General features: G+C 32.3%; 1 protein-coding gene across 4 annotated transcripts in view; it reads right to left on the reverse strand.

Annotated features, from left to right (window-relative positions):
• LOC118203161 (RNA-binding protein 28) overlaps nt 1-23,182 on the reverse strand; it is a 127,681-nt gene that overhangs the window by 39,579 nt on the left and 64,920 nt on the right. For all 4 annotated transcript variants that reach the window (XM_085811199.1, XM_085811198.1, XM_085811200.1 and 1 more), the window contains 2 exons: nt 6,938-7,090; nt 1,622-1,771 (listed from right to left, as the gene is read on the reverse strand). In XM_085811199.1, the coding sequence (XP_085667325.1) occupies nt 1,622-1,771; nt 6,938-7,090 (303 nt within the window). The remainder of the gene's footprint in view (nt 1-1,621; nt 1,772-6,937; nt 7,091-23,182) is intronic.

Raw genomic sequence — 23,182 nt, forward strand, 5'->3', positions numbered from 1 at the left:
AAAAAAAAAGTTTCAGAACTCTGCTTCTTCTTAAAAGGTTCACTACATTTTTTGTCAGAGACACAAACACGGCCATTTCTGAAATCACCTCATTATTCACCTATTTTAAAATTTAGAGAAAATTGGTATATATTATTTTAGGAGATTATATAAGTGTTTAGAACTATATTTTATAGCAGTATTAATCTTAAACCTTTTATAAGTTAGATAAAATGGGTTATCCCTTCCCAACCTACCTGAAAAGGCATTTGCACTTTCAAATTTTTCATATTTCCACAGATTTTTCAGAAACAAAAACACACAATCTAACTGCACAAAAGCTCTATTTTAATGAATGTGATGGATATACTTGACGTATTCATATATGACATAAAATTGCTTAATTTAATTTTCGAATGAACTATTCCTTGTTTAAAAAAAATAAAACACTCAAAATATTTCTTGTTTTCCATACCAGTTTTGCATTCTTTGCATTTTACATTTATTGCACTAAACAGATAATAAATTTATGCATTTAAAAAATATACATACATTATTAATTTAAAAAATATATTAAACAATTTCAGTATATTTTTTCTTTTATATTTATTTTACATGACTTCTCCCTTACTGTAAAATAGCGCTTTATATATATAAAAAAAATAATCATCAATATTTTGAATATTTTTTAATTCAAAGAGGCTCTGCCCGTGAGGGACTATTGTTTTCGTTTTGCAATTTTGCATCGAATCACTCTGAACGTCCATTTTACTTTTCAAATAGTTGCCACCTAATATTATCACCTTGTCTTATATTTGAAGAAATCAATTAATGAAGAATCTACATAAATATATGTATGTTTCTTGCACTGTGATAAAACAACGGTACCTAGAGCCATCCATTTTGAATGACGTAATGATACTGCAAATATGGGCATCTGGAAGACTAAATTTGAAATTTAGAATTTGGTTTATTATTGATGTAAAACTTTAAGGAATTTTTGATTAACACACTCAAGGATTTCAAAGCGGGCCATGGCAACATTGTACAGGGAAAAAAAAAAAAAAAAAAAAATTATCTCCAGCATGCGAGACTATGTATAGGAAATTCTAAAGATACGTTCAATTTAAAATTATTTTGCAATATTGCTGTTGAACTGAATTTTACGATTCAAGCACAAAGAACTTGATATTTAATAAATAAAGGTAACACACAGAATTTAAAAAAAAAAGTTCCTTTGGACATAATTTAAAATCTGAAACCTTTCAGATTTTCTTTTTAAAATTTTTTATTGTTATCAATAGGATCTTGATTATGCCATATCAACTGCTGGTGCATGTTCAACTATCGACCCCAACTGATCTCTTGATCATCACTGACTCTCTTTATAATTTCATTAACCTGCAGAGGGTCAATACTGATCCTGGAGGGATCTCTCGACATATACTATTATTCCTTTACTTTATTTCAAAATTTTGACTATTTTTGCAGAAAAAGAGCTATTTGTTTCAATATCACATTGCAAGCCATTCTGAATAAGAGATCAATACATAGTATCTTGGTTCCAAAGATTACTCTTAATGAGATTTGACAGTAGATTCTTATAGTGGCAAAACACAATTTTCTAAAAATGTGCAAATACCTTTTGAGATGTGAATACGTTTGGATTGTTATTAAGTTCTAAAAGAGCTTTTAGAGCATCTTCATGTTGTGTAAAGCTCACAAATCCAAATCCTCTAGATACTGGAGCACCCTGACTACCTATTTTCTTGAAATCTCTCATAACTCTTGCCTAAAATAAAAGTGAAAATTTATTAATTGAACATATGATAAGGCAGGTATTTAAAAGTTTATTATTACAATATATCAATTAATTACTTTTTGGCAGGTAAATAGGAAATTAATTGATTGACATGTATTGGAATTTCTATGCAGTGGCTCACCGTCAGTTCACATTAGTTACCCATTCGTTACTGCCAGTTCACATTAGAAATTCCAGATTTGATTAAATAAGAGAATAATGAAAAAATAACTAAAAAACACAGATAATTTTTTGTAGTTTCCATAGCATTTCTGTTGCATTTTTCAACAGGTTATACTTATTAATGTCTTTAAGAACAAGGACAAATTTTATATTTATTGAAATGAAATCATATTTTCAGATAAATTAAAAACAACTGTTACATAAAACTATTTTTAGTGAAAATAATAATCTTGCTTAACAGTTACACGATTTTAACAGAGAAAATAAATTTAAATTCAAGCAGAGTCTATACAGTCAAAAGTCTTTAATCTGGACGTCTATAATCCGGAATGATCTATAATCTGGACCTCAAAGCTACAAACTTTCTGCACATGCGTTAATGCATAATGCATTTGCGCATGCGCGTAACACCTTTACGTTTGCGCATAATATGTTTACGCATGCACATTTTATGTATAACGGACGGTATAAGCTAAGCTAAAATTATCTAATTATCTATTTCAGTTAATGTTGCAGATTGTGTTGTTCCTTAATCTTTGAATTGGATCCAACTTATTATTTTTTGCAGACTGTAAGAGCAAATTTATAAAAGTAAGCTTGAACTTTCGATTATGTCAAATAGAATTTCCGATGCTGGAGCTCCCAAAGGATCTAGAAAACGAAAGTATGTTTCGATGTCCATCAAACAAAAACGAATTGCTACAAAAAATGGATAAAGGTATATCCTTTGTTTATCTAACCGTTCCGAAATCTGTTTATCAATTTCACGCTGCTCTGCGCGGGGGGGGGGGGGGGGCGCAATGACCTGGAAGTTGATCTGTCAGCACTATCGTTATCTTCAGGGCAGATGTTTTTATTTTAGTTGGCTTATAATTCCTTACTAAATGTAGTATTTAATCTCGATGTACTCCATCTTTGATTTGATTTAAATCAAATTCTTCGTCATTATAAATATCACGAATACACATCAAATAGTTTTCTGGTTGCAATTTTCTAACTTCGACTATGCGTAATGTATGCTTTACGCATGCGCACGTTCAAAGAAATGTTTAATAAAGTAAACAAATAAATATTAAGCTTTTTTTTTGTAAATTTTTAAACCCTTTAGATCATAATTGCTCTTTATTTTATAAAATACGGTTTCATATTTTTAATTTTATAATTTCTGCATGCCATCTTACCAGATTTAAATTGATGATCTATAAACCGGAAAAACCAATGAACTGGAAGTTGATCTGTCAGCACTATCCTTATCTTCAGGGCAGATGTTTTTATTTTATTTGGCTTATAATTCCTTTCTAAATGTAGTATTTCATCTCAATGTACTCCGTCTTTGATATGATTCAAATCAAATTCCTCTTCATTATAAATATCACAAATACACATCAAATAGTTTTCTGATTGCAATTTTCTAATTTCGACTATGCGTAATGTATGCTTTACGCATGCGCGAGTTGAAAGAAATGTTTAATAAAGTAAACAAATAAATATTAAGCTTTTTTTTGTAAATTTTTAAACCCTTTAGATCATAATTGCTCTTTATTTTATAAAATACGGTTTCATATTTTTAATTTTATAATTTCTGCATGCCATCTTACCAGATTTAAATTGATGATCTATAATCCGGAAAAACCGATAATTCGGAATCACCAAAGTCTCGACGAGTCTGTATTAAAGACTTTTGACTGTATGTTAAAAACAACTCAATATATATCATGATACAAATTATAAGTTATACAAAAATTTAAAAAGAAATTCAAAAAATAAATATTAAAGCAGTCAAATCCCATTAGCAATTTATAGATGCAAAAATTTGCCTACCCAAATAATAAATTTGAGTCTGATGAATTTGTAACATTTATGCTTTTGAAAATAATAGATATTCAAATATACAGAAAATGTCATAGATGATATAGTGTATCATACCAAAGTTTTGAAAAACAATACGCATAGCAAAATCTGCACCCACACCTCACAAGCTCAAAAACTGCATTGTTACAGTTGTGAAGTCAGTAATAAAAGATACACTAAAGTCAACATAAGCACTAAGTCAGCAGTGCTAAGACAGTATTGTAAATTATCATTTACAATACTGTCTTAGCACTGCTAAAGAAAAAATCAAGCTAAGCAGAGAACAATTAGGAAGTATGATACCAAATTTAGGAAGTGTTTGTTTGAAATTTGAGAAGTATTGTTATTGGAACCAGATTAAGAAATGTTTGAATGTATGCACGAGTATAGCAAGTATGTGCATATATGTACATATGTATACGCACACATACATTCATATTTACATTATACATGTATACATCAATACATGCATGCATACAAACACATATTTCTGATAACAGAACAGTACCATTTCTTTTGATGATGATTCACTAATATTCAATCATCAGAGATTAATGATTCATTCTGTCTATGCCTAAATGTGAAATATGCTTGTATATTACATGTACGCACCTATGTATGTTTGTATAAGTTTACCATATTTTTTCCTCAAAAAGGAACAATTTTCAGGAAATATACAAACCTAATTGGGTAATTACCTATGACTAAAAAATCTAATTAAAGAAATCAATAAAAAAAAAAAAAAAAAAAAAAAAAACCAAGTTACTAGAAATTTTTAAAACTCAAATATATCTCAATATTAAAAAGTTATTAGCATTTATCACTAAGTGAACTTTCCTTAAAAATTTTTGTAGCTGGCACTGAAAAATTCATCACAATTTAGTTTAATGTAAATTTTGCAGCTTCGTAAAGCTTTTGAGCTGGATTCAGCTGTTCTAACTGCTTCTTCAGATTATGAGATATTTATGTAATATATGTATTCTATTTTAATTTGAAATTATAACTGAAAATGTGTTCGATTTTTTTAGCAAGAATAGTCTTTTTTTTTTTTCCTTAAATGACTGAAAAGTTGTGCCTATTATTTTCCACATCTTTTGTGCTTCCAAATTTCATTTGCTGACCCCCCCCCCACCCAATTTTTTTTTTTTTTTTTTTTTCTAATGGCTCTTTAAACAAAAAGTTGATCCATATTTATTGTATTATTTTCAACAGTTTCATTAATTGTTTCATATGAAGTTTCAATTTTAGTAAATGTTAATTCATTTTTGTTTATCCAAATAAAAGGTTCTGCTCCACAAGAATTGTTTTCTATACTTCAAAGTAAAGACATGTGTCATCATTTTGCATGCACATCCAGATAAAAAAAAAAAAAACATTTAGATTGGCAACATGGAGAGTGTTACAAAGAGGATATTTTAAATGTCAAATCGAATTAATTAAATTTTATAAAATTTGGTGCGAAATTTGCGGAGAAATTCCAAAATTTATCTTGATGCAATTTTTCAGTTTGCGACAAGAATAATTCACTTGGTTAACTTCTTAATATACGGTAACCAATTTTCCTTTCCCTTCCATTATCCCGAAGCAGGAAAAAAAGGGCACCTCATTCTTACCTTTTTACGTTGGAGATGAGCAGAAAAGAAAGTCACATCGTTCTTACTTTCAAATAATTTTACCAAAGTGTCTAAACCACATTTGATGTTTTATCGCTTTAAACAAATATGTCAAATCTCAAAATGCGCCAATATATAAATTCATGTACATCTTCTCAAATGTTGAATAAAAAACTGTAATTTTTTGAAGGTATGCTTAGAAATACTTTAAGATGGTGGTAAAAATTTTATAGAATATAATTAAAAATTTTTTCGAAAAATTTATAAAAATTATTTAAAAATACAAATTTTAAACATAAATCATAAAAAATTTTGAAGTTTGCCATATTTGTTGAAAGTGATAATAACGAAAACGTGGTTTATGCACTTTGTTAAAATTATTTGAAGGAATGAACGATGGACCTTTTTTCTTCTAGTGCATCAATAAAAAAAAAGGAAAAGTAAAGGTTACTATAAATTAAGAATTCTGCCAACTGAATTATTCTTGGCACAAACTGAAAAAAAAAATAACGCCAAGATAAATTTTTAAATTTCTCCATAAATTCCTCACCAAAAATTACAAAATTTAATATCTAGGCATAATTTGAGTTGTAGAATCGAAATATGGTAAAAAATTGGTATGTTATTTCAGAAAAAGTCGGATTTTGTGTCAGAATACCTATGTTACGTTAGAGTAATGCTATGTATAAATCTAATACATATCCTAATTCATGCTTTCGAGATGTAAAAAAACACAAGTTGAATTTCGTCAATCACAGTAGAACAGGAGATATAGAACTGTCCCATTTTTTTCGCAATGTACAAGTCCTTTTACGAAACATTTCAGAAATGTTAAATGTTTCTTTTGGAAATACAAATTTGATCAAGCTATCGTCAATTCTGCATCCATTCAACCCACTACCAACCCCTATGAATGTACAATATTTTTTTTTCCAACGGCAGATTGTGAACAATTACAAATGTAACTCAGTCCATTAATCTATACAAGGCCGGATGTAGTGGTCTCTTTATTATGAGGGCACCTCATAGGTGGGCCACCATCAACTTTCCTATGAAGGGACGGACAGTTACAACCCCGCCTTCTCCGGGATTCGAACCCAGGCCCTTCAGCATTGCAGTCAGCTTCCCTGACCACCATACTAATTGGGCGGCATGCACATACAATATTATAAATTGCTTACAGTTCTCTAATAAAGCATAATTAATATAAAATAATTATGCTTTAATTTTGTTAAAAATAATTCATTAATTTTTTTATCAAAATTCGAAATATCTTTATGCCATCAAATAAATAATTAAAGAAAATGATACATAGTGTTTTATTCATAGCTTCCAAGCACTTCAAAAATCTGTAAATCTTAAGATCATATGAATCGCTAGATATCAAAAGGAATGGAGACATAACTCTTGAGTATATACAAAATATGATATCAAAAGGGGGAAAATATATTACATTACATTTTAACTACTAATACATTAATAAAATAATTAATTTTATAAAAATTCGTACCTCTGAAATAACAGCTCTAGGGTTTGATGCTTTTTTGAATAAGTTACGTAATTTAGCATCATTAAAATCTTTAGGAAGATTATGAATCATTAGTCTCTTATCAGACACAAAAAAGTTGACATTTTTTAACTTCTGCTTCTTTACCATTTCAAGCTGGAATAAAATAAAATAGAAATCAGAAGTTGTGGATTAGTCCCTATATTTTTCTTACTAAAATTAACAAAAACTGTAATTCAATACACATAATTTACAACAAGAAACAAGTGTAGTAGTAAGGAACTGCAGTTAGTAATTACAATTAATAAGTAATTACAAAGTTGTGTTGTGCCTTGAAACAAGAATTTCTTCAAATGTTTTATTAAAACATATTTTTAGAATCCAGTGTGTTTTTATTTTACATGGCCTCAGTATGTTAAATTTTATATTGAAAAATTCGTAGATAATACAGTAGATTCGCAGGTTGTTAAATGAATATGTATAAGAAATTAAAATTTTTTTAAAATACATTCAAAATAGTAAAAAAAAAAAAAAAAACACAAAAATTAGCACAAAGAAATAGAAAAATTATCACCGACTTTATTTTTATTCAACTTCCTCAGAGTACTGTTTGTTGTTACTGTTAACATTTGCAACAACAGTACAAACAACAATAATGTAATTGATTACAACAACACTCTGATAAAGTTGGCTTGAGTACCTTCCGCCCCCCCAAAAAAACATGCAATCAATAGTAAATTTTGTCTATTACTGATTATTTTTACATTCAGTAATTTCATTTCTATATTATTATATCACACAAAGTTATTTTCTTTATTACAATCTCACTTAACTCCTAATGCATGCCATTAACTTTTGACTGATTTTGAGCAGGAAAAAAAGGGCACCTCCTTCCTACCTTTTCACACTGGGGATGAGCGGAAAAGAAAGTCAGTTGTTCCTACTTTCAAATAATTTTACCAAAGTGTCTAAACCACATTTGATGTTTTATCGCTTTCAAAAAATATGCCAAATTTCAAAACGGGCCAATATATAAATTCCCATATATCCTCCAAAATTTTGAATACAAAACTGTAATTTTTTGCAGGCATGCTTAGAAATACGTCTCCTTTAAGATAATGGTAAAAATTTTATAGATTATAATTCAAAATTTTTTTCGAAAAATTTATAAATTTATTTTAAAATACAAGTTTTAAAAATAAATCGTAAAAAATGGGTGAATTTTATTTGGAATGAACTTGAATTTCGAAATGTGAAAGGAAGAATAAAAAAAGTTTAATAAAAAAAAAGAGATTAATAAATACATACCAGACTCAATTAACAATGAGGAGCTAAAATTTTGAGAGCTAATTTTTTAAAAGCTACTCGTGTGATTTTTACAAAACTTGGTAGTTTGGCATAATTTGAGTAGTAGAATTGAAATACGGAAAAAAAATTGGTATGTTATTTCAAAAAAAAAGTCCGACTTTGTGTCAAAATACCTATTAGAATAATGCTATACATAAAACTAATACATATCTGAAGTCGCGCTTTCGAGACATAAAAAAAGCAATTGAATTGTGTCAATCGACCCAGTAGAATAGGAGATATAGAACTGTCCCATTTTTTTTTTAGGTGCAGTATACATGAGACACATTCAACTGAAATTAAGAATTCAAGCACACTGCCAAATAAAATTTCATAATTACTGGAGAAGATACTATCTCCAGTGAACAACAGACTGAAGAGTCCATTTCCATCACCAGCCAATAAAGTGTGTTATTACCACTTCACATTTGGATCAAGATGCTGTCTGGAAATATGAAAGCCACTATGTAACTGGAAAACCAGGAAAACTCGCCCACACAGAAAAATCAGAATTAACAGCTGGTTCTACTGCTGAAGATTTAAAGAACGGCCACAATTCAATTATAGACTTTTTGTGACAAAAAACAGGGATAAAATTTTTGGTTGACAGTTGTGTGGATGTGTCTAATTCCAGTAATAAGTGTGATGCAATGCTTAGGCTTTATGCAAACCCAAATAATTCTCGATAATCTAGGTTAATTTTTTAAAATGATGTCAGTTAACTGCTATTCGTCTGTTTTTCAATTGCATTTTGAAGAAGTGAATTAAATTTGGACCGGTCTTCGATGGAATAGCATGTAGCAGAGTATTTCAATATTACAGGATCCTGGCATAAAGAAAAGTGCAACTTAAGTAAACTGGCTGGGCAACACAGAGAATTATGACAAGTGACTTCAGTTTTTTATATATGTTATGTCCATCTTGTATATGCTAATTATTTAATTCAATGAAGAGCAATCTATTCTTTCATGCTTCTATTGGAATGACTGCAGCAAGTTTGGTAAGATCTCCGCCAATTAGTCAAAGGAATTTCATAATTGAGGGTGATGCTTTACTTCAGTGTTTATATCTGAAATGAACCTTTTTTTTCTTTCAAAATCTCACATAATTTAAATGTAGACATTTGATTTTCAAGTTGGTAACAAATAAAATGGCTTTTATAATTTTAGACCAATTTTTTTTTTTTTTTAACAATTCATTTGACTTTTCTAATGTGAATTGCACTTTTTATAAGCTCAATTATCTGTAAATTTCACATATTTGGAAATCAGCATTTCCTGACATTTACAGATAGTTGAACTTTTACTGTAATTTCAGCAAGAAACTCCTTATAATGTAAGAGGGTTTTCTTTAACTCTCTATCTTTTGCACTGAACAACTAGTTCCTGGGTTATGGTCAATGGCAAAGTAAGGGAACTTTGAAAACAATCCAAGGTCAGTTCTGTGCACACCATAACAACATGTAACTTTATTGTTACAAAAAGCCATTTTGGACATACTGTGTCCACATTCTGAGTTCAGAAATCTTCTAAATCTAAATTTTGCAAAATAAATATCTCAAATCACATTGTTCTGTTCTACTTTGAACTTTGGTTTTTGCCCATGTGTAACATGTATACAAGCCAGTTTCCCTTAGAAAGTCTTCCACGAAGGCATCCCTCCCTTTAAGCGGACAACCCTTGAGGCTTTGCCATAAGCACATACATACACCATCTACTGTGCACTGCTTTGATCTGACCGAAATGCTTTTTACAATGCATGGACAGATGCATTCATTTCACAGAAGCATTAGGTAGTTCCAGCTGTGATGTACCCCTTGCAACAGGTGTTAGAGTTTATGTAGCTGGTCACCGAGAGGGCCCAGCTTTTTTACTTTCAGCTTGTTATATTTTTCTTACCGCATTGCGGATTTTGATATAGATGTAGTAGCAACCAGAGGAACATGATGAACATTCTAATGTAAGCATACAATTGTTGTACATAGCTGTAAATAAAGCTTCTGTGTGATAAAAAATGAAAAGGAATTCCAAGCGTTCCTGTGGATATTCATCAAGAAAGGTAAGCAAAAATTCACTTATCAAATGCTGTTAAATGTAAAAAATAAGAATAAGAAAATACAAATAAGGAAAAAGATCATAAACCGTGACATGGTGCCGAAATTCCGAGATAACAGTGATCTTTAGATATTATGATTTAAGTATTTATTATTGTTCGATTAGTGATTGAATACTGATTATTAAGATGGATAAGTTAAAAGCACTAAAAAAGAAGCGAGGAATGTTAGGAGCATCAGTAACAAGACTGATAGCTAAAATGGAAAAGGAAATAGAATCGGATAATATTAAATTTGATTTATTAGAAGATGATTTATCCATCTTAAATGAAAATGAAAACGATATACTAATACTGAAAACTGAAATCAAGTCTATCATAACAGATGAGAAAAAGTACGAAACTGAAATACAGGATATCTTGGAATATAAAAACTAAATTACCTTGTGCAAATCGAAGATCAGTAGAACATTTAGAAATAGAAAATGTGTTAAATTAAATGAGATGCCATCTAATTCTTCTACTATAGATACGGTAGAGAACACAAATACAAAATGGCGCTAAACTTCCGAAATTAACCATAAATAAATTTAAAGGCGAGATATGTGAATTTCAAAGTTTTTAGGCTCAACACGAATCTGCTATACATAATAACTCTGCTTTAAAGGATGTAGACAGATTTAATTACCTCACATATTTACTAACAGCTTTAATGTCAATAAAGGGATTACCGTTAGTTGCCGAAAATTATGCTAAAGCAATAAATATTCTGAAAGAAAGGTTTGGTAGAAAGGACATTTTAATAAACGCACATATGAATCGTCTGCTGAATTTAAAGCCAGTAAAAAAATGGATGATATTAAAACATTATGTAACTTATATGATAGCTTAGAAATTGAAATTAAAAGCCTTGATTCCCTTAACGTTACTTAGAATTCTTACAGCTATTTGTTATGCCCACTGTTAATAAGAATACTTCCTAGCGAATTAGTTTTAGAGTTTAATCGATCGTTAACCCCTGACACAGAAACCACAGTGACTAACATTTTGGAATTTCTGAAGAAGGAAGTTGAAAGCAGAGAGCATACATTTTTCCATACATCGCCAAATTATTCTAAAATCAGAACTGAACAACATAAACATCAATCGCGAGACCTTATTAAAAGTGAGAAATATCATACTGCCTTCAAAAACAATTATTTAGTTCCAGCAGTTGCGTCGTTGAATACGAATACATCAACAGCTGATTGTATATTTTGTGGGAAGATAGAAAATGAATATTTGAAACATTCTACTTAAAATTGTGCAATAGGTAGTAATTATAACATCGCCTTAAACAGATGGAACAGTTTACTTAGAAGGTTTAAGAAAAATACTGAAATTTATGACAAGTATTCAAGGGTAATTGAAGATTATCTAAATAAAGGAATAGCTGAAAAGGCTCCGAAGAATTCTGCAGAAAACATCTATTATTTGCCACATCATTGTGTAATCAGAGAAGATCATGATTCTACAAAATTAAGGGTCGTATTTGATGCTTCCTCTCATACTCATGACAGTCTATCTTTAAATGACTGTTTACACTCAGGACCAAATTTAAAACCTGAATTATTAGATTTGCTAATTAAATTTCGTCAACACAAAATAGCATTTGCTGCAGATATCAAAGCTGCTTTTCTACAAATTCTGTTGAAGCCTGAGGACAGAAATGCAGTAAGATTTCTTTGGACTGTAAAGGAAAAGGAGCAACCAACGATTTTAAGAATGACACGTCATATTCGGAGCAACCTGTAGCCCCTTTTTACTAGCAGCAACTATACAACATCATGCAAGGAAGTTGAAAGCACAATATTCGAAGATCTGTCAGCTTCTTGAAGAAAATTTTTATGTAGATGATTTGATTCATGGTACAGATGATGAAGAAGAAGCTGCAGAAATTTATGAAGATAGGAAAAGGATTATGATGCTCGCTAGTTTCAATATGAGAAAGTGGAGAAGCAATAATGCCCAATTACATGTGATTTGGAATGCAGATGAAAATACGAAGTTTAATGAAGACGGAATGAAAAGCGCATTGTTAGGATATATTTGGAATTATGATGCAGATAAACTGAAATTTTGAATCAAAGATGAATTACTCAAGGATCCGGCTGAGGAAATAACAAAACGGAAGATTCTTCAAGTTGCGGGCAAACTATACGATCCTATTGGTTTCATATCTCCCTTTGTCGTTGCAGCTAAAATGATGATGCGAGAATGTTGGCAAACAGGATACCAATAGGATGCACCACTTGATCAAGAATTACAGAACCGATTTAAAAGCTGGTATGATGAAATTCCTAAATTAAAAAATGTTGAAATTCCAAGACATTATTTCAACAATCTGTCAAAAGGTAATCTGTCGAAATTCTATTGCACTGTTTTACAGACAGTACCCAAAAGGGATATGGTGCCATTGTATATTTGAGATAGAATGAAAATGAGCTAACAAAAACATCATTTGTTATCTCCAAAGCAAGAGTTGCTCCCATAAAAAAGGTTATGTTACCTCGACTGGAGCTTTCAGGAGCAGTCATAGGAGCTCGACTCATCACATACATTCGACATTCTTTGAAAAACATAGAAATGAAGATTTATATGTGGACAGATTCGGAAATTGTACTATACTGGGTCAAGGCTGATCCAACGAAATGGAAACAATTTGTACAAAATAGGTGTCTAGAAATCCAAGAGAAAACTGATCTAGATTGGCGGAATTATTGTCCCAGCCATGAGAATCGGACTTATTGACAAGAAGGCAGAAGGTAGAAACCCTTTCAAAAAATGAACTGTGGTGGTATGGCCCACCTTGGCTTGCTAAAGATAACAACATTTGGCCCAGATCTTTGAGAAATTTTAATAAAGATGATAAAAGAACAAATTCTGAGAAACGAAAAAGAAAGAAGCAAGAAATCTTAACAGCAAACTGTATTGTTGAAAACAGCGAACCTATCATTCCTATCAAGAACTTCAGTGATATAAAGAAAGTACAGTCAAAAGTCGTTAATTCGGACACCCATAATCCAGAATGATCTATAATCCGGACCTCAAAGCTAAAATCTTTCTGCGCAGGCGCCCCGTTGATGCATGCTCATACGCGTTTTACGCGTACGCGCAAGACATTTATTGTTGGAAAATATAGCTTATTTTTAAACCTTTTACTGCATCATTTCTCCTCCTTGAAATGTTTATTTAGTTTAGTCCTTATTTTAATGTAATATAGTAGTTACTTCTACTTCTTTTTCTTGCTGCCACTGTTTGCATTGAAAACGGACTGTTTCAACCTAATTGAGATGCAAAAACGAAACATGATGTTACGTCATCTGAAAAGCCGATTCGTGCCGATAGCTGCTTGGTTGCCGTGAGATGACGTCATTCCTACTTCTGCTATAAGTATCTCGCATCGCTCTGGCTCAACCCCTTCTAGTTCCTGCTTTCCCGGCACTTGAGTGAGCGGTTTCCAGGACCCTTTAGAAGGATGCATGCAGTCCGGTGATTAAAGTGCATTGGTTCCGGTTTGCGAGATGATGGTTCCAGAATAAAGTTCTTTGGTTCCAAAGGCTACCATGTGAGTGACTGCCGTGGGCGGCATCCATGTTCTTCAATAAAGGCGGCAATTAAAAATATGTGAGCGGCGACTTCTTGTGCAAACGGGGTTAGGCCTGTTTTAAGTGCTTTCAAGAACTTCATTTAAATTTTCAGGTGTTTTTCTTGACCATTGATTATGGACTTATTGAATGGGTAGCCAGCTTTATTTTTAGGCCGCATAATTACTGTTTAGGACATTTTTGTTTGTATAGAATGCCAGTGTTTTGGAGACCAGGTAAAAATATTTGATGAATGATGGTTATATTATATTTTTCCTAAGACTCTAATATTGTTGACATTTATTTTCTGTGTTTTTATTCTTTATTATATTGTTAATAAATTGGTTAAGTTCAAAATCTTTTATTGTCTTCAATGTCTGCACAACATATCTCAGGGAGCTTTTATTGCTACTACTGCTAAATGTTTAATTTCTTTAAACTTTAAACCTTGCTTTAGCATCATTTTGGTTATGGGCCACCAGCTCCTGAGTTATTTTTAGTGCAGACTTTTGAAGTTTAAAGTTAATTTAGGACTTAAGAGATTGGGGGGTGGTTTTTTGTTAAAATTCAAATATGGCTACTGTTAGTGTCATGTATAATATTGCTAAACTTGATGCATGTAATTATTTTACATGGTCCAAAGATATGAAGTTTGCCTTGAATGAAAAAAATGCATGGCTTTTGGTCAAAGGTATTGAAAAATGTCCTGATTTAGATGATGTTAAGGGTATTGCAAAAGAAATTATTGCCGACTATCAAAATAGAAGTCGATTGGCATTATCGTTAATTTATATGAATGTAAGTCCTGAATATAGAAATTTGATATGTGAAATTGATGACCCGGTAGTGGCATGGAATACGCTTGCCAAATACTTCCAGCCAGATTATCGATCAAGACATATGTCCCTGTTTTCAGAGTTCTTAAATTGTAAAATTAAGCCAAATGAAAGTATTAGTTTCTTTTCTTCTAGATTAAAACGCGTAACTGAACAGTTAGCTGATATTAATCAGGCTGTAAGAGACGTATATATATGTTTCCAGTTTCTTAGGTTCCTTCCAGATAAATTTGATCAAGTAGTTCAGAATATTTTGAGGTGGCCAGATGAAAAGTTCATTTTTAAAAATGTTGAACTTGAAATTCTAGCAGAGGAAACGCGTCTTAATTTAAGAGAGATAGATAGGGAAAACTCCAATAAGACTATAGAAGTTCAAAGTACTCACTGTGAACCCAAATTTAAGCAGATTAAAGGGCTCAAGTGTTATAAATGTGGCTGTTCAGGTCATATTCAAAAATATTGTAGAATGAGAGGTAACTTTTCCAGATCACCCTCACCTGCTTCTTCTGTTTCTTCAGCTGTATCTAAAAGTAATAAAACATCTTCTAAGTGTAAGAATAAACCCAAGTTGAGTAAAAGTAAAAATAATTCCCATGCACAGTCCAATTTTATAGCTCAAGCCAATATTAACAATGTGGAAGAAAATGATGATAGTTGGATTTTTGATACGGCTGCATCTCATCATTTTTGTAAAAATCGTGAATTGTTTGATACTTTTTCTCCTGTGAAAAATGAGAATATGCTAGTAGCTATTGATGGGGTAACTTTTCCAATTCATGGGAAGGGTACTGTTAAAATTAAATTTGGGGATACGGTTATTTTGCTTAAAGATGTGTTATATTCACCTGAACTGAGACGAAATTTAATATGTGGACCTAGGGTGGATATCAATGGAGCAAGATTTTATGGTAAAAATGGGCAAATTAAAGTTACTGATGATGAGAATTCAACTTTGTACAAGGCTAAGTTGATAGGAAGTAACTATCATGTATTCCCGAAAATAATCAAAAAGGGGGGCAAATCTGTAAAATTTGAGGCATCCACAGTTCAGCATAATAATAGTGAATTATGGCATGGTCGGTTTGGTCATATAAATTATGATACTATTGTCAGGACTAGTAAGAGACATTCAGTTCGAGGTCTTCCTGTGTTAAAGCACTCACCTAATTTGTTTTGTGAACATTGCCAAATCAATAAGCAAAGACGAATCTCCTATAGACCTTTAGAAGGTATTCAAGTAAAGAGACTGCTTGAAAGGGTTTTTTCTGATGTATGGGGACCTATTAACATTCCAGGTAGGAATGGTAAACGTTATTTCGTTTCCTTTATTGACGAATATTCTTGTTACGTGGTAGTGTACCCCATTGTGGAGAAAAGCCAGGTGTTTGAAGTATTTGAAAGGCATATAGCACGTGCGGAAAGATCTTTGAACCTTAGATTGAAATACTTTAGGACTGACAATGGGCGAGAATATGATAATGATCAATTTAGGTCATATTGTAATAAAAATGGTGTAAAGCACGAATTTACAGATGTCTACACTCCAGAACAGAATGGAGTTTGTGAGAGATTTAATCAGACAGCTCTCAATAATGTACGTGCAATCTTACATGATAGTGGAATGAGTTCCGAATTTTGGTCAGATGCAGTAATGTATTTTGCATATTCATTTAATAGAATCTGTCATAAGGGCCAAGACAGAACTCCATTTGAATTATACACTAAGCGGAAACCATCAGTACGTCATCTTAAGGCATTTGGAACGATTGCCTATGTGGGAATTCCAAAGGCTAAAAGAAATTCTAAACTTGATCCAAAGGCAACGAAGGGCCGATTGATTGGGTACAGTGTACGAACAAAAGGGTACAAGATTTGGTTGGAAAATGAGCAAAAGGTAGTAGAAACCTTAAATGCTACTTTTAAAGAGTCAATTGGAATGCAGAAAAGTGGCAGTGGAGCTGCACTGGGCACCCTTCCTGATTTGGAATCTGAAGAATGGGTAGAGTTCCAATCTACTGACACTCCAGTTGGCTATTTTCCTGAAATAGAGGAAAGAACCGATACCAATGTACCTTCTTCTACAATTGGCACTGACACTCAATCTACATTGAGACAAGTAACTTGGCTTCGTAAACCTGTTCCAAGGCCAGACGGCACTCGTACGGATGTGTATTATTTTGAGAGGGGGTCTAATCAAAGACTACGATCACCAAATGATGTAGAAAGGTATTGCACTGAACATAATATTCAGTATGATCCTACCTTGTTTGATTTCAAGGGAAGCAATACTTATAGTGGTGAAATCGCCCCAACTGGTACTCCTTCAACGTCGTATACCCGAGATAGCTGACTAGATGTTTCAATTCCAAACACTTATAACCAGGCAATGAAATCTGCAGAAAAGCTTAAATGGATAGAGGCAATGGAAGAGGAAATGGCCAACATGCGAAAGCATAAGGTATGGCATCTTGTTCCACTTCCTAAAGACAAGACTCCACTAGGTTGCAGGTGGATTTTCAACATTAAACGTGATGAATTTGGAAACATTGTTCGTTTTAAAGCTCGTTTAGTGGCTCAGGGTTATAGGCAAATTAAATACGATACCTATGATGAAACCTACTCTCCTGTAGTCAACTTTTCAATAATAAGGCTCTTTTTCTCCCTTTTAGTTGCACACCTTGGATGGGCAAATATACAATGCGACGTGAAAAGTGCCTATCTCTACCCTCCTTTATCAGAGGAAATTTACATGTCCCAACCTCAGGGTTTTGTGGAGCGAGATAAAGAAACTTTTGTGTGTCGTTTAGATAGAGCCTTGTATGGTTTGCATCAGAGTGGCCGATTATGGTACTATGAGTTGGATAGAACACTATGTAACCTAGGGTTTATCAAGTTTGAGTGGTGTAATTGTGTCTATCGTTTTAAAGATTTTGTCATTCTGTTGGTTTATGTTGATGATATAGTTGTGTTTGGGAAAAGTGAAGTTCAGGCCAAAAGGATATTAAAAGTCCTGAGTTCACATTTTGATTTGAAAATTTTAGGTAAAACAAGAAAGCTTCTGGGTGTGGAGTTTGAATATGAGAACAATAGTGTTTTAATTCATCAGCAATTATATATAGAAGACATAGTTGATCGATTTAAGTCGTTTAAAATACAAATTACTTCCCTTCCAATAGTTAAAGGTGTGAAATACTCAAAGTCTCAAAGTCCCAGTACACAGGAAGAAACGACTGAAATGATGAATTATCCTTATAGAAATGTTTTGGGATGTCTCTCGTTTCTTTGCAATCATACTCGTCCGGATATAGCTTATGCTGTTAATATATTTTCTCAGTTCCAAAGCAATCCTGGTAAGATTCACTGGGAAGGATTACTTAAACTGTTAGGGTATGTTTCCAATACCAGACAGCACAAACTCAAACTGGTATGCAAGGAACTGAAGCTCAATATATATTCAGATTCGGATTTTGCTTCAAGCAGGGATGATATGGTGTCTATTGGTGGACAAATAGCTTTGTTGGGAGAATCACCTGTACCTTGGCGTACATTTAAAGAAAGGGGAGTGAGTTTATCTACTATGGAGGCTGAATTTATCTCCATGACTGAATCAGCAAAAGAATTAGTTTGGTTTAAAAACATTTTGGATGAATGCATTCAGTTTAAGATTGCAAGTAACTATGTTTCGAGGCCAGTATTGTTTGCTGATAATATGGCTGCTATATGTTTTACAAAATTACCCATTGAAAACTCGAGGACAAAACATATAGATGTGAAACTATTTTTCATTCGTGATCTATTGAACAGCGAAATTTTTTATTTAAAATATGTCCCAAGTAAAGATAATCTGGCTGATCCCATGACAAAACCGCTGACTAAGCATAACCTGATAAGATTTTGTGGAACAATTTCCTATGAAATTTGTTTTTGTGTGTATTTAAATTAAGAGTTTTATTTATTTGTTATAAGTCATATTATGATGGATATTAGGTAAATGTAAAATTGTATAGTGTTGTATGAGTGACCAGGCCCCTGGGTAAAAGTATTGAGTGTGTGATCATATATGTCTTTGTATTGTTCTGTAACATGTTGGACTTTCTTGCTACGGTAAAATTTTTGAATAATGGGATAAGATTTTCCCAAAGAAAAATTTTCTTAAAAATTTCTGAATGAAATCGTGATATTTATTTATTCTTGTTTTGAATTTTGTAAAGATACTGGCATTCGGTTTTTATTTCAGGTCGGAGATGATGATGTGGGGGGCATTTGTTGGAAAATATAGCTTATTTTTAAACCTTTTACTGCATCATTTCTCCTCCTTGAAATGTTTATTTAGTTTAGTCCTTATTTTAATGTAATATAGTAGTTACTTCTACTTCTTTTTCTTGCTGCCACTGTTTGCATTGAAAACGGACTGTTTCAACCTAATTGAGATGCAAAAACGAAACATGATGTTACGTCATCTGAAAAGCCGATTCGTGCCGATAGCTGCTTGGTTGCCGTGAGATGACGTCATTCCTACTTCTGCTATAAGTATCTCGCATCGCTCTGGCTCAACCCCTTCTAGTTCCTGCTTTCCCGGCACTTGAGTGAGCGGTTTCCAGGACCCTTTAGAAGGATGCATGCAGTCCGGTGATTAAAGTGCATTGGTTCCGGTTTGCGAGATGATGGTTCCAGAATAAAGTTCTTTGGTTCCAGAGGCTACCATGTGAGTGACTGCCGTGGGCGGCATCCATGTTCTTCAATAAAGGCGGCAATTAAAAATATGTGAGCGGCGACTTCTTGTGCAAACGGGGTTAGGCCTGTTTTAAGTGCTTTCAAGAACTTCATTTAAATTTTCAGGTGTTTTTCTTGACCATTGATTATGGACTTATTGAATGGGTAGCCAGCTTTATTTTTAGGCCGCATAATTACTGTTTAGGACATTTTTGTTTGTATAGAATGCCAGTGTTTTGGAGACCAGGTAAAAATATTTGATAAATGATGGTTATATTATATTTTTCCTAAGACTCTAATATTGTTGACATTTATTTTCTGTGTTTTTATTCTTTATTATATTGTTAATAAATTGGTTAAGTTCAAAATCTTTTATTGTCTTCAATGTCTGCACGACATATCTCAGGGAGCTTTTATTGCTACTACTGCTAAATGTTTAATTTCTTTAAACTTTAAACCTTGCTTTAGCATCATTTTGGACTGCGCATATGCGTCTGCGCAAGCGCAGAATACGTTTTTGCGTCTGCGTTTAATGTATAATGGACGGTATAAGCTAAAATTATCTAATTATCTATTTCAGTTAATGTTGATGATTGCGTTGTTCCTTAATCTTTGAATTGGATCCGGCTTATTATTTTTCGCAGACTGTAAGAGCAAATTTATAAAAGTAAGCTTGAACTTTCGATTATGTCAAATAGAATTTCCGATGCTGGAGCTCCCAAAGGATCTAGAAAACGAAAGTATGTTTCGATGTCCATCAAACAAAAACGAATTGCTACAAAAAATGGATAAAGGTATATCCTTTGTTTATCTAACCATTCCGAAATCTGTTTATCAATTTCACGCTGCTCTGCGGCCAGGGGGGGGGACGTCGTGGCGCGCAATGACCTGGAAGTTGATCTGTCAGCACTATCGTTATCTTCAGGGCAGATGTTTTTATTTTAGTCGGCTTATAATTCCTTACTAAATGTAGTATTTAATCTCGATGTACTCCGTCTTTGATATGATTTAAATCAAATTCTTCGTCATTATAAATATCACGAATACACATCAAATAGTTTTCTGGTTGCAATTTTCTAATTTCGGCTATGCGTAAGGTATGCTTTACGCATGCGCACGTTGAAAGAAATGTTTAATAAAGTAAACAAAAAATATTAAGCTTCTTTTTTTGTAAATTTTGATACCCTTTAGATCATAATTGCTCATTATTTTATATTATTATTTTATTTTAATTACGGTTCAATATTTTTAATTTTATAATTTCTGCATGCCATCTTACCAGATTTAAACTGATGATCTATAATCCGGAAAAATCGATAATCCAGAATCAGCGAAGTCCCGACGAGTCCGTATTAAAGACTTTTGACTGTATATAGAATAACATCTTATGTTTTGTTTTCATATTTATCAATAATATGAAAAACCCAAAATTAAGAAGAATTGGACCTGTCAAGGCTGAAGAGATGAATGAAGCAGAGAATTTCTGGATCAAGAAAACTCAGGAAGAGAATTTTAGAGAAGGAAATTAAAGATGAAACAAAGCATACATAGTTCAAAAATATTTACATTAAATCCATTTGTAGACTCAAATTGAATACTCAGAGCAGGTGGAAAGTTTCAAAATGCTGAGTTAAGCTATAATCAAACATACCCAGCAATATTACCTGAGAAGTCTCATTTAACAGATCATATCATTAAAGATTGTCATGAAACGCAAGGACACGCTGGTGTAGCTGGAACTTTAACTCAAGTTAGAGGAAAATTTTGGATACTAAAGGGTTGAAAGCGTGTAAAGAGTAATATTAACAAGTGTGTGATCTGCTACAGATTTAAAGCTAAGCCACTAAGTCAGGATATCGCTCCTTTACCAACCGAAAGAATAACAGAGGCTAATCCCTTCGAAGTTGGACTTGATTTTGCTGTCCTATGAGTACAAAAGATGAAACTGGAAAAGCTTATATTGCTCTGTATACATGCGCTGTAACCAGAGCAGTGCATCTGTAACTAGTGTCTAGCCAAACAACAAACATTTTTCTTCTGTCCTTTTGAAGATTTATTTCAAGAAGAAGAGTATGTCAAATAATATATTCAGACAATGCAAAAACCTTCAAAAGAACAGATAAGGATTTTCAAAAACTATGGAATACCATCAAGGACACAGAAGTTCAAAATTATTTTGGTAATAAAGGTATTGAGTGGAAATTCAATGTGGAGAAGGCAGCTTGGTGGGGTGGTTTCTGGGAAAGGCTTGTTAGATCTATCAAGTCATGTTTGACAAAAATATTCATGAAGGCTTCACTTAAATTTGAAGTGCTGGAAACAGGTTTAATTGAAATTGAGGCGATATTGAATTCACATCTGCTGACATTAGTGAAGTCGGAAAACCAGAACCGCTGACACCAGCTCATTTTCTAGTTGGATGGAGACTGACATCCTTACCATCTGGCAAAATTCTTGAACCCGATTCAGCTAAAGAAAATTTAACAAGGCAATATAAATACCAGCTAAGGTTATTTAGAAGGGTTTTGGAAAAGATGGAAAAGGGGATACTTACTTGAAATTAGAAACATAAAACAAATTCAGAGAGGTAATGTCGTAACAGATCGTTTGAAGGAATCTGTAGTTCTAGTACATGAAGAAAAATTACCAATATTATTATGGAAGATGGGAGTTGAACAGGAGTGTCACCCAGGACGAGATGGAAAAATAAGGGCTTGCACTATCCGTTTAGCTAATGGAACTCATCTTCGTGTTCCTGTGCAGTTATCGTACCCGTTAGAAATGACTTGAACTCTTTGAACTGAATACAGTGAATTTAAATTGCAAACACTACATCTATGAACGTTTAAACTTGTAGAACATTAAAAACATTTAGTTTTTAAGATAACTTCAAAATCCAATCCTTTGATGAACCAAGAGTTCATCGAGGGGGAGGATGTTACAGTTTATGTAGCTGGTCACCGAGAGGGCCCAGCTTTTTTACTTTTAGCTTGTTATATTTTTCTTATCGCATTACGAATTTTGATACAGATGTAGTGGCGACCGGAGGAACATGATGAACGTTCTAATGTAAGCATACAATTGTTGTACATAGCTGTAAATAAAGCTTCTGTGTGATAAAAAATGAAAAGGAATTCCAAGCATTCCTGGGGATATTCATCAAGAAAGGTAAGCAAAAAATGACTTATCAAATGTTGTTAAATGTAAAAAATAAGAATAATAAAATACAAATAAGGAAAAAGGTCATAAATCGCAACAACAGGTTCTGCAAGTTAGCACTGTTATAAATGGTTAACAATTATGAAACAATCCAGCACATGCCTTGTAAGATTTTCTAAAAAAATTTATAAAAACATTTTCTAAAATAATAAAATTATTACCTTTTGTTATTGGTAGTAATTTTATTTTTTTAGAAAATGTTTTTTAGAATATTCTTATTAAAATTTTAAAAAGAAAGAAGTTTGTTGCTTAGATTAAAAAAGCCCAGATAATCATTTAATCACAAAAGTCTTGTACTTCTGCTTTCACATTATTGTTTAAGTAAGACAAAGTAAAATGAAAAATAATAATAATACATATTGACAAATACTGAATAAAATAAATTAACATGTAAAACACCAACTATGAATTTTATCCTATAATGCACAAATCGCTGATAAAATAAAAGTTACTGC

The sequence above is a fragment of the Stegodyphus dumicola genome, chromosome 2 (genome assembly GCF_044657685.1).
Source record: "Stegodyphus dumicola isolate Sdum_Otavi_A_Nest chromosome 2, ASM4465768v1".
Taxonomy (NCBI): Eukaryota; Metazoa; Arthropoda; class Arachnida; order Araneae; family Eresidae; genus Stegodyphus; species Stegodyphus dumicola.